The sequence below is a fragment of the Musca domestica genome, unplaced genomic scaffold, assembly GCF_030504385.1.
Source record: "Musca domestica strain aabys unplaced genomic scaffold, Musca_domestica.polishedcontigs.V.1.1 7, whole genome shotgun sequence".
In the NCBI taxonomy this organism is placed as follows: Eukaryota; Metazoa; Arthropoda; class Insecta; order Diptera; family Muscidae; genus Musca; species Musca domestica.
Window position 1 is genome coordinate 8,242,427 of NW_026712383.1, and position 13,855 is coordinate 8,256,281.

Consider the following 13,855-nt stretch of genomic DNA (forward strand, 5'->3'; position numbering starts at 1 on the left):
CAATGCGATCGGCCGAGAATATCGCTGCCGTACGAGCCAGTGTTGAGAGGTCCCCAAGAACATCCCAAAAACGCCGTTCTCAGCAGTTGGGCATGGCTCGGTCCACTTTACAACGGATTATTCGCATTGATTTGCATTTGTTCCCGTACAAAATTCAATTGACGCAAAGAATGTTGCCTGCGGACAAGCCCTGTCGATTGGAATGGGCCCAAAGGTCCGTCGAATATGGGCAACCCTGTATGGAGGCTATACCAAAGCGTGAAAAAATGTTGGAAAAAATCATCAAAATACCGAATATCGGGAGGTGTCGTTATATGGGGCTGTACCATAACGTGGACCGATGTATCTCATTTTCAATACCAACCATCCTAGACACAATACAAATAATTCTGCTAAATTTTGACGCTCTACGTCAAATAATGTGGGCTATATCGTGATTTCAACAGACAGACGGACAACGTTAAATCGTCTTAGAGTTTTATGCTGATTATGAATATATATACATTATGGGGTCTACGAAGAATATTTAGGGATGTTACAAACGGAATGAGAATGATTTAATATACCCTTCTTTCCAAGGTGGAGGGTATAAAAAGGCACGATAAAGCGAAATAAACATCCACCTCTCTGCAAAATTCACACATACAAACATTTTTGGTAACACATGATCTGTCGTGAAGATAATAAATATCTGCGAACACCTCCCGGCACCATACACAAAAAGGGTCACAATTTTCAATACTTAAATCTGCCCTAACTTGCGATTCTTTACAACTTACAATATCTTACATTTTCTCTCAACCAGAAACCTGAGCTGAATATGGAATTTATGATTTCGCATAAAATCGGATATAAACGTCCGATTTTCTTGTAATATTGCCTATACCAATAGTTTTATATGTATTAGATGAATCATGAAAATGGAATACTTCAATCGACTATATATCTGGTATCTCGCGTACATGTTAATATTTTATAAAAATTATCATTTATGTCATGTAAAGTAAAGTAAAGTTAGCAATATAGTCCAAATCTGGCACGTCGCTATATTTATATCATTTTTAGTTAGGTCCGTTACGAAATGGTCAATATTGGCGCATTCCTCACTCAAACATAAACATTTGAATAAACATAACAGAAGTCAACATATTTTTAAATAATCGTACGTTGGCTGAGGCAGATACTTTTTAGCTTGATAACATCGAGCTTAATTCTACGATGTTTCGTCTCACAATGCCATGATATTTTAAGATTCTCTAAGTTGTGGCAGAGCGTAGAAAAGATTCTTTTCTAAAAAACATTTTGGCTTGTTTCTAGTATCGCATTCCTTCTCACCCTCATACCCGTTAACTTGAGACCCAGGAGATTTAAACTTTTACTTTGAAATCTATGACACTAGCCGTTGATTTTTTCACCCTGAATTTACACTGTTGTTTTTCGAATCCATGGCGATGATATATGTACAAGTTTATGCTCTTTGGTCTTTTTCAATTTCTTTTTTTGGCAAAATGTCAACATTTTATGTTGTTCATATTTTTCGTTTTTACTAACCAGCATCTTTTACACTTCGGGTTTGCGGTCATAAAGTATGTGGTTGGTTACTGAGCTGAATGTTTGGCTGGCATCGCTTACCACTGGTGTGGACATAAATGGGGCGTTTTTCAGTTTTTAGAAAACACATTTGACCTGTGTAGTAGCATTGCGTTATGTTGCACATCTTTTACACTTGCCGTGAGTCATGTAGAACGCGATATTTATGATGACTTGTTTTTATGGTAGATGTGAAAACACTATGTGTATCTGTGTACTGATTATATCAAAGGAGTGTTATGAATTGGTCACAAAACAGGCATTTTATGCTTCAGGAGTAGATGTCTGAAAGAGTTTTGGGCGGAAAGATTGTAATAGTATACAAAGTGGGTTGGATGCCAAAATGCAATGTATGTATGAGAAAGTGGTAATGCATTTCATTGGAAATAGAGGACAGCTTGCGTGGATGTGCATACATTTCTATGACACAAAAAAAAATCCAATATCATTGCACATAACAATAAAACATCCTCAACGCATTTCTACCATTGGCTGATATTTTCGTAGGCAATTTCGTTACTCCCCAGCGAAGCATGTAGCGGAGACAACCATAAAGTGTGAGCAATTGCAGAATTGTAACAGTCAATGCAATACCTGATGATAACATCAGCTTCGGTGAGCGGCCAAATAAAAATGACCTCCGACATTACGTTTTAAAAAACCAGTCTGAATACACGCGATTGAACCGATTTTCATAAAGTCAACTACAGACCACATCAGAATACAATTAAGACGATTATCATCGTACCAACTACATGGTCTTGAATATGTCGAGCCGGTCCATATATGTCGAACCTATGTTTTAGACCCCAATGGACCCACATTCATTTTTTTTTTTTTTGTCCAAAACAATTACAACTTCTCTATATGTAACCAACAGTGACATCCACATCAAATTTGAGATCTATACCATCACCCAATATCAAATTTAGTACGCAAATAAGAAACAATTCACATCCATCCATCCTAGACAATAACAGTGATCCAATAGGAATACCATTTTATACTTTTCGAACAATTATAGACTGCAATCGCGAAACCACTACCAGATAACAACAGAGTCCTCAATATCAAATTTTGGGATTTTAACGTTATTCATTCACTCAATACCAAATTTAGTAACATTAAGTACTTTTCATAACATTGTAGTACTCATTTGCAAAGCCATTCCATATCGCGATCCTATACACATACAGGGTGAGATGAAAAAACTGCAACCAACTTCAGACTGCTTTCATTTTTAAGCCACTCGTCCGACAGCTGTTAAAATTATTCCAGTGACAGCTCATTATATTTTTTGCAAGCGTACAAAAGCATTTTGGTGAGGATTTTCCAGAAAAACTGTTATTCGTGATGGAACTCAAGCGTGGTAGTGTGATTTCTTTATGGTTTGAACAAATGGTTTGAAAAGTAAAGATGCGACTTGATCGAAAGCAGCGTCGCAGTAGCTGTAAAATGGCTCGTGAGATGAACATATCGCAATATTCCATTCAGCATATATTGAAAAATTATCTCGTGGTAAGCCATTGAAATTCCAAAAAGTGCAAGAACTTACACCCCAACCGAAAAAAATAGACTCAAAAGTGCTGAAGAGTTGCTTCGCTTGGCTGAAAGTGGTGAAAATTATCGTGTTTATTTGGCAAAGAGGTCAGCTGAAAATGTGCATCTTCGGTTGGCCACCAGAACTCAAGTGCCGGCCATGGTGATGGTGTGGGCCGCCATAACAGCCGATGGTCGTTCTCAGAAAAAAATTCCGAATATGATTGCTAAAACATTCTGGAGGGTGTACTAAAGCCTTGAGCACGCAAACATTTTGGCCGCCGACCTTGGACATTCCAACAGGACTCAGCACCATCGCACTCAGTACGCGCCATCCAAGAATGATTACAAAATGAGGTTCCTCGCTTCATTTCCAGAGCACAATGGCCACCAATGTCTCGGGATACCAATCCGTTGGACTATTGTGTCTGGAGTATTTTGGAAAGCAAAGTTGGCACTAAAAAATACCACAGTGTCGATTACCTAAAACAAACACATCGAAGGAATGGGCCAAAATACCGCAGAGCAACATTCGGGCAGCGTGTGACGGTTTCATTGGCCGTTTGAAGGCCATAAACTGTAGTTTCTAACTTTGACTACCCTCCACCATTTGGTGCAAATTTGGCAATTTTCAAAAAAATAAAATCCATTAAAAATTCTGTTTAAATCTTAAAAAAACCGAATGTGGCCATATATTAGGGTCTATGTGAGGACGTGGACCTGCATACGCAACTTTTGTCATAAGCCTGCACAGACAATTTTCTGCCATAGGCTATAGTATTCATTACGAACTTCAAACACTAAATTTGAAATAGTTCCGATAAATAATGTCGCTAAAATCATCAAAATACCGAAAAATGGGAAGTACCGCTATACGAAGAAGTGGACCTGCACAGACAATTTTCTGTCATAGGCTGTAGTATTCATTACGAACTTCAAATACTAAATTTGAAATAGTTTCGCTAAAGTCAACAAAATACCGAATAGCGGGAGGTACCATTATATGGGGGCTATACAAAGATGTGGCCCATTTTCAGTACCAAAAATCCTGCAGACATAATACACATTTGAGTAAATTTTTAAAAGTTGTAAAATTTTATACTTCATTTCGTTCGGAAGCTAGAGTGGTTTCCACAGACGGACAGTCGGACAAACATTGTTAAATCGACATAGAATTTTATGCTGATCAAGAATATATATACTTTGTGGCGTCTAAAGTGTATATTTCCAGTGTTATAAACCGAATGACAATCTTAATATACCCTCCATACTATGGAGGTGGGTATAAAAATGTAAAAATGATGTCGTTTGACTTTGTTGCGTTTTTTTATCTCACCCTGTATAGTACTATTTAGTACTCTCCGTGCACTTCCAGTACACATTTCCAAATTAACCTCTATATCAGTAGCGTGCCACCAAAAGGGACCATAATACAGGGTTGCCCATATTCGACGGACCCATCTGGCAACGCCATAACTTTTGACAGAGATGTCACATCGCTTAATGACATACCGCGTTTGAAGCGTCAGTCTAAGCAGATTTTTACCATGAACCAATACACGCCACGCGAGCGCTCTATAGTTGACATTTACATTCAACAGAAGAAGTCAATTGTGAAAAAAAAAATATGTGAGAAGTGCGCCTTCTAAGAACACCATTAAGCGTTTATACGAAAAATTTTCAACTGGTAAGGCTCTTTCTAATCCGAAGAGGCCATATAAAAGTCGACCAAGGCGATCGGCCGAGAATATCGCTGCCGTGCGAGCCAGTGTTGAGAGGTCCCCAAGAACATCCCAAAAACGCCGTTCTCAGCAGTTGGGCATGGCTCGGTCCACTTTACAACGGATTATTCGCATTGATTTGCATTTGTTCCCGTACAAAATTCAATTGACTCAAAGAATGATGCCCGCGGAGAAGCCTTCGATTGGATTGGGCCCAAAGGTCCGTCGAATATGGGAAACCCTGTACAAAATATCAAAATTCCTATTTCATCCGCCCAGCATAAACCAAACTGTTTTAAATTTAGTACCATTTAGTACACTTCGAACAAAAACCATGATTTTCGTACCAAATATTAAATGTATACCTCTATCTGTTTAAGTAATACTAAATAGTACCTTTGTTACATTTATTCTGTATTACATCAATGACTCTCATTCCAAATTTCAGAATTTTAGATTATTCCGTTTGTCCAGTACAAAATTTAAAAAATTCGTAACCTTCTAATACATGTTCTCAAAAAAGCTTTATCACACATCTACGCACCAAGACTGCCCGGCGCGGAAAATTTCAAGATTCTAGCTTCAGCCGTTTCGTCTGGACGTTGTTTCTCATCCGTCAGTCAGACAGATAAGTCTAATAACAGGCTGCATATTTTATGTATTGTCTATTATTTTATGGTCTCTTAACCCTTACCTGATTGATGGAAAAAACTGACCTTATTACAATTCATACAAGCTATTTACCACGTTAAAAGCACAGGTACTTATTAACTATATATCATAAATCGATGTCTATACATATGTTGAATAAATCACTTTACTTTTTAGCGGACAGGTCCGGCTATCCGATTTTTTGGGTAGCTATTTAAAACACATTAAGGACAATCGAATAAAAGTTTTCATCCAACAACAACTTTATGTTCCAATTTGAGTCACATTGTCATCAGCATACCAAAATATATTCACATTCAACCATTCATCTGCTCACTCATCTATCCACACACAAACACACATTCATAACCACAACTCCTTTTCCCCCAACCAAATACTCACCGATACTCCTAAAAATTGCGTTGAATTCATCGCTGCATAAATTTCATCAGCTATGTCTTTGTCGTTGTATGTGAATTCCTTTAAGGTTTTATTGCGATGCCTCAGTCTTTCCATGCTGCGATTAAAGGCCAAGGCCACACTCCAAACGGCATCATAGGCCAGTGGGGCTTCCTGATAGCCTTCTGGATAGCGGTCGTTGCTAATATCGAAACCTTCTTCTTTTAAGGCTTGATTCAGACGCAAGCTGTGCAAGGGAGGGTGGGAGTGGTTAATAAATTACAATCACAAAAATCATTTAATATTAAATATTAACTTAAATTACTCACCGAAATCCATCGGCTGTCATGCCCGATATGGTTGTTTGATTATTCTGATTCCACATCAGAGCCTCTGTGGTTAGATGGCCTTCGGCAGCCATACGCATCTGTTCGACGGTACATGAAATATCTTCATTTTCTAAATTGACTTCGTACCAATTGTCCTCGTACCAGCCTAAAAGTGGTCACAAGAGAGGGGAATAAATTTAATAACAAATGGCCAAAATGCAGTCACGCAAAATAAATTCTCTCAACAGAGACTTTATAAGATATTCATAAGAAAATACAAATGTAAGCTTTGCTAATTATATTCAGGTCATTTGGTTCGGTTTGTGTAAAAATAGGAAGTAACAACTACAATATGAATGGCGTTGAATTAAAGAGAAGGGTTAAAAAAATGGCGGAGGAATTTTTGCGAAAAAAAAAAATAAGTAAATAAATATTTTCTAAATTTTCGTATCATTATTTTTTTCAGAAGCAGAGAAAATCATCACCAAATACATTATTAAATTATGAAATTTGATAAGAGACATCAAATAAGTTGATGGTTTTGAAATTTGGAATCTCATAATTGGTCACTCCTTATGCATGTGTTAAGATAAGGGTGTGTTTTTGGGAAGTCATACTAAAATAGATGCTAAAACGTACTAATAATTAGAGTCTGAATCCTGAAATTATTCTTGTAGGTAAAGTACGAAAAGACAATCGTTATGAAAGAGAAGGGCCTAGTTTGAAGGGTTGATAAAGTAGATTATTTGTGGAAATTTGTACTAAATGGAATATAATTAATTACAAGATAAACACAACAATTTACTAAATATGTAGTTCTGGAGCCAAAACTCTACACCTTAAGCAACAGCAGATGAAGTGGAGATTTTGGTGTTTAGTACCAAATTGTAATAATATAAGTTGAAATAGGCAAGGTTTTGAAGAGGTTTATTCGTTTGGCGAAAATCTATTTTAAAACCTGCAAGGAAAGGTCAAATATTGGGCAGAAGGAACTTTTATATTATAAGGAAAAGTCAAAAGTAACTTTAACCTGTAACTTTTTCAAAAATTAAGAAAATTAAAAAGTTTTTCTTCTTTTAAATTAGGTACTTTACTCACTTTTTAAAAACCTAAAATATAAAACCAAAATTCATTTTTATATAAAAAATAATGTTTGGTAAAGTCAATTAACCCGATTTTGGCTTGGGCAAAACAAAAGCAAATATGTTGTACATTCATATAACCGCTGCAATTCCAGTTGTTTTTACTGTGATATTTATCGCTTTTTGCTTCCTTCGATAATTTCGCTTGTCATAAATCCTTTTTGAGAAGTTTTTTACAACAGTATGTGTTTTTCTTTTCGTTTTTTAAGTACTGCCCAAAAAAATTTTAAAAATGCCTAGAAACAAATACAGCACCTGAATAAAACAGCAAATTATTAGTGACTATCAAAACAACATATCACAGAAAATTATTTCCGAGAAATATTTCATAAATATTTATGTGATTTCATAATTATTTTTGTATACTAAGTCGGTTTTTTTGAAACTAGATCAGTAGTAAAAGTCTATAACGGATGAAGGCCGTGAAAAACTTCAGCCCGTACTGATCCACAAATCGTGAGAGAAATAAAAAAACAACTATTTAAGTGTTCAACTGGATTGGTGTAGGATCAAAAATGGCGTGGCGCTGTTTTTCTTTCTATGGACTTGGGCCTATCCATAAAATAAAGGAAGTTGTGGATCGGTTTGTTTTCAAAGATGTGTTGGACATCACGTTGTTCCCTTACGCTGAGTAAAATATTCGGCTGATTTGTGTGTTTCAGCGTGACAATGATCCCAAACTTGTATCAAAACTTGTCAAATATTGGTTGCGGAAGTCAAAAATTGATGTTTTGTTATGGCCGGCACAATCACCTGACCTAAACTCCATAGAAAATCTTTGGAGTATCATAGATAGGAAGATCAAGCGAGATTCGGAAATAAATAAGCACAACATTTTCTAAAGAATTCGGGGTGCCTGGGAAAGCACAACCAAGGATCAAATTGAGCGTGTTATAGATTCAATGCCTCGTAGGCCTCGTAATAATGTTTATGCTATCGACTACTAGCCAAAATTTAATTATTTTAAAATAAAAAATCAAAAGTTGCTTTAGTTTTGACCAAGTAAAAATTGGGTCATTTTAGTTTTCCACATATTATTTTTCGTTCAAAATTATTTTTGTATTTTTATTTTGAGTTTCTTAAAAGTGAATTAAACCCCTCATTTAAAACTGGAAAAATAATAATAATTAATAATTTACAAAAATTAATTTTTGTAAAAGTTACAGGACATTTATTGTCTTTGCGATTTAAGTTGCTTTAGTTTCGGCCACCAGTGTATATGGAAGCGATATCAAAATCTGAACCGATCTTGACAAAATGTATACACTTATTTAAGAGCTGTATTTGATATCTGATACCAAAGATCATTGTTGTGGAATGCATATTACCCGTTTGAGGGACCTTAAACCCCAAATATGTGATATGGGCCATTTGGTGTAAAATGAACTTGATATCGGATAAAGATATATGGGAGCTATATACTAATCTGAACCGATCTCGGTAAAATGGGGCAGAGGTATTTTCGAGCAGTACCTGATGAATACATGGACAGACGGACGGATTGACATCATAACTGGACTCAGAAAGTGATAATGTTTTCAAAAAAAAAACCTTACACCACTTTGCTAATTTAATGGAGCTCCACATTAAAAGTATTTATGGGAGAATTCAATCATACCCACTATAATTTAAAATTCAAAGGACTAAATATGCCGGACTTTTCATTTGAAATCAGATAAAGATATATATGGGAGCTATATCCATATCTGAACCGATCTTGATAAAATTTGGCAAAGATATTTCTGAGCTGTACTTGATATATTTCCCAAATATCGTTGTTACGGAGTGCATATTACGGCTGTGAGTAACAAATACAACAAATCGGATGAACAATATATATGGGAGCTATAGCTATATCTGATCCGATCTTCATCGATCATCGGGTCGTATGTGCCAAATTCCATCCAATTTGAATAAATATTAGACGTTTGGTGAACAATAAAAGGTAAATCGGACGAAGTTATATATGGGAGCTATATCCAAATCTGAACCGATCTCGATAAAATTTTGGTAAGGTATTTCTGAGCTGCATTTGATATATTTCCCCAAATATTGTTGTTACAGAGTGCATATTACGGCTGCGGAGGACTAAAATAACAAATCGGATGAACAATATATATGGGAGCTATAGCTATATCTAAATCAATTTCGATCAAATTTGGCATACTTATTTTCAGACCTAATTTGGTTGTATGTGCGAAATTCCATACAATTTGGGCTGATATTACACGTTTGGTGCACAATAAAAGGCAAATCGGACAAAGATATATATGGGAGCTATATCTAAATTTTCACCGATTATCTCCAATTTCAATAGAGTTCGTCCTTGGGCCAAACAAATGTTGTTTGGGAAATTTCATCTTATTGTCTCAATAAAAGCAATACTTTTCAATATTCCATTGCGCATTTATTCTGATTCAATAGGTTATGGGCCCAGCGCCATAACGGGGATATAAGGAAAAATCTGAAGGATTAATTTAAACAATAATTTGGTGAGAACAAATATATTCAATTTTTGGGTTGTGTGAGTTAAGATCTCGTGCTGAAGAACAAATAATGACATCGTATAATGGCCGTATTCCGTTATTCAACGGAAATAATTATTTGACCTGGAAGACACAGATGGAAGCTGTTTTGCACAAAAACAGACTGCTTAACATTGTGTTGGGAGTGGATAAAGCACCAAATATAGGCAGTCTCCCCAGAAATCCTACAAACGAACAACGAGCTGAATTTGAAGAAAAAATGGAAGTTTTACAAAGGTTTATCGAAAAGGATATGGATGCAAGAGCCGAGATTTTGATAGCATTGGAACCGAATATAGTGAACACGGTAAGGAATATAAAAACGTCAAGCGAAATGTGGAAGCATCTTCAAGATACATACGACCTAAAACAACAAGAAAAAAAATTGAGTGTTATAGGAAACTGCTGAACTTGAAAATGTGGGATAATCAAACTATTTCTGAGTTTTTTATCGAGTTTGAAACGTGTTCATTATCAATATCGGAAATGGGGGTTGAACTCGATGAAGATCTGCAAGCTGTTGTAATTGTCGATGCGTTACCAGATAAATTTTCAGCCGTTAAGGCGGCTGTTGATACTGCTAACGAATTTCCAAAACTTGATGTCTTGAAGGCAAGGTTGCTTGAAATTGGCGAAAAAGTTGAAGTAAGCCAAGATGCTGCAATGAAAGCAAAGCATTTCAAGAAGAAGGCAGAAACGTATCCGAATTACAACCCAAATCTAATGGAAGGTAGGTACAAAAAGACAATAACATGTTTTCGGTGTAAGAAAAAAGGACACAAGGCTAAAGACTGCAGAGCGAAAATATCTATTGAATGGAACTCAAGATCCAGTGAAGACAAGGAAAATTCTTTGGGCGCTACAGAAAATGCATATTTTGTCAGATCTAAACAGGAATGGGTAATAGATAGTGGCGCATCATCACACATGTGCAATGATAAATCTCTTTTTCTTAATCTTGACACGAGCTATACTGGAAACGTCAAGTTAGCGGATGATAAAGGAATAGATATCAAAGGCATAGGGAAAGTGGCGATTTGTGTAAATGTTAGCGGAGAAAAGGCCATTTACTTAAATAACGTCTTATATGTACCAGATTTAAAGCACAATCTCTTGTCTACCAGTAAGGCCACTGATTCAGGTTGCAAAGTAGTAATGGAAGAAAATAAGGCATTTATTATGCGAAAGGGCAATATCCTGATAGAAGGCTGTAAGAAAAATAGCATATATACTGTCAACATATTTGAAAAGGAGATAGCCGCAAATTCTGTGAGTAAAAGTGCTGAAAATGAGTTTAAATTATGGCATGGGCGTTATGGTCATTTAAACTGCAAAGATCTGAGTAAGCTATCATCTTTTCAAATGGTGAAAGGATTACCTAGCTTGAAGACAATAAAAATTGATTGTGAAGCGTGCATTCGTGGAAAACAAACAAGAAAATCTTTTCCCCGAAAGAATGAAAAATCATCCACCGATATGTTGCAACTTATTCATACAGACCTATGTGGTCCAATGAGGTGTGAGTCAATGGGAAGAAGCCTTTATTTTGCAACATTCATCGAGACTGGAAAGAGAATTAAGATATTGCGAAGTGATAATGCCAAAGAATTAGTCAGCGAAAAATTTTCAAAGTTCTTGAAAGATTGTGGTATTCATCGTCAGCTTACTGTAGAATACACCCCACAGCAGAATGGAGTTGCCGAACGTATGAATCGGACGTTAGTCGAGATGGGTCGCTGTTATATGTTAGAGGCTGATCTACCGACTTCTTTGTGGGCTGAAATTATAAATACATCAGCATATATTAGAAATCGATGTCCAACAAATTTAAATAATGGAAAAACCCCTGAAGAATTGTGGACAGGTAAGAGACCGTGCGTGAAACATCTGCGGCAAATAGGATGTAAAGCATTTGCCCTAAATAAGAAGTCTAAATCCAAATGGGAAGCAAGAAGTAATGAGTATATATTAGTGGGATACTCAAATGAATCAAAGTCATATCGGTTGTGGAGACCGGGCACCAAAAATGTTATAAAGAGCTGTGATGTAAGATTCATCGAAAACGAGTTATTCAAGAATACAAAAAAAGCTGATACTGATTTATTTTATGAATTTGAAATCAAAACTCTTGACAATATTAATAATGAAATATCAAATGATGATGAGCAAGAATCAAACGACGGGCTTTTGGAACGTGATGATAAGGAGCTTGACATAGAAATTTCCAAAGAAAGAATCAATCAGAAGCCAGATAAACCTGATAACAATAACACCAAATCTGTTGGAACGAACAGTCAAGAACCACTTGAATCCATTAAACATCGACTAAGGTCATGGTCATTTAGGAAAAATAATGAATCGTCCCATATGGTTGATGAAAAAAGTATGGACCCAAGATCAATTAAAGAAGCATTATCATCAAACCATGCTGCCGAATGGAATGAAGCTATTAATGAAGAATACGCATCATTGATGAAAAACAAAACATGGACATTAAGTGACTTACCAGAAGGAAGAAAAGCTGTTGGTTGCAGATGGGTCTTTAAATCAAAAATTAGACCTGATGGAACAGTAGAAAAACGCAAAGCAAGACTGGTCGCCAAAGGATACTCCCAAGTTATGGGTATAGATTATGTGGATACGTTTGCTCCGGTTGTAAGACAGACATCATTGAGATTGATTTATGCTCTTTCAGCGGAGCATAATCTTCAACTACGGCAACTAGATGTATCTTCAGCATTTTTAAACGGAACATTAGACGAAGAAATCTACATGGAGCAGCCAGAGATGTTTGTAGAAGAGGCAACAAAACATAAGGTATGCAAGTTACAAAAATCTATCTATGGACTCAAACAATCTGGAAGACAATGGTTTAAATGTATTGATGCTATAATTTTAGAGTTTGGTTTAAACCGATCAAAGTATGACCAGTGTATGTATTACATCAACAATGCAGAATCTTGCATGATTGTTGCACTCTATGTTGACGATATAGTCATTGCGTGTAATAACAAGATATTGACAGAAAAATTTGTTAAGACACTTCAGTCAAAATTTAATATCCGAGACATGGGTATTCCAAAACATTGCATTGGTCTTGAAGTATATGTAAAGAAAAATGAAATTTCAATATCACAATCAGGATACATAAAACTGTTAGTAACGAAATATAATTTAGAGAAATGCAAACCAGTCAAGATGCCCATGATAGCTAATATGAAGTTAGAAAAGGAACCGCAAGTTGCAGGAGAAAAAGAAAAAGTTGACGAAAAGCAATATCAAGAATTAATAGGACATTTATTATACATATCACTGCACAGTAGGCCAGATATTACGTGTGCTGTTAATATGTTATCGCAATTTTCAACAGATCCGAGGAAACAACATTATTCTGCTGCTTTACAAGTAGTAAGATATCTTAGTACTACAAGAAATGCAGTTATTTCTTACAAGAAAACGTCAGCTCCTATCGAGGGTTTTTGTGATGCAAATTGGGCGCAAGATGTCAATGATAGAAAATCTCAATCTGGATTTTGTTTTATTCTAGCAGGAGGAGTGATCTCTTGGGAATCTAAAAAACAGAAAGTAGTTGCAACATCCAGTGCTGAGGCTGAATATGTAGCTCTTACGGAAGCGGCTAAAGAAGCCTCGTACTTGAGTTACCTGCTGGCAGAAATTGGTTTTCCTAATGAGGAATCCATAATAATAAACACCGATTCTCAAAGTGCACAAAAAATGGCAGAATTTGGTGCTCACCATTCTAGAACAAAACATATACACTACAAGTACCACTTCATAAAGGAGAAGATACAAGATGGGACTGTCAAGTTAAGCTATTTATCAACGAAAGAAATGATTGCGGATGCCCTTACAAAACCTGTACCCAAACCAAAACATATATTTTGTTTTACCAATATGGGCATTGTATACAATTGAAGAAATAATATGTTGAGGAGGCA

General features: G+C 36.0%; 1 protein-coding gene across 1 annotated transcript in view; it reads right to left on the bottom strand.

Annotated features, from left to right (window-relative positions):
• The window catches only part of LOC101888652 (gamma-aminobutyric acid type B receptor subunit 1), a 313,388-nt gene that overhangs the window by 30,484 nt on the left and 269,049 nt on the right, over positions 1-13,855 (bottom strand). Inside the window, exons 7-8 of the mRNA XM_059130223.1 lie at positions 6,230-6,395; positions 5,904-6,147 (exon numbers count right to left, since the gene is read on the bottom strand). Coding sequence (XP_058986206.1) covers positions 5,904-6,147; positions 6,230-6,395 — 410 coding nt within the window. The remainder of the gene's footprint in view (positions 1-5,903; positions 6,148-6,229; positions 6,396-13,855) is intronic.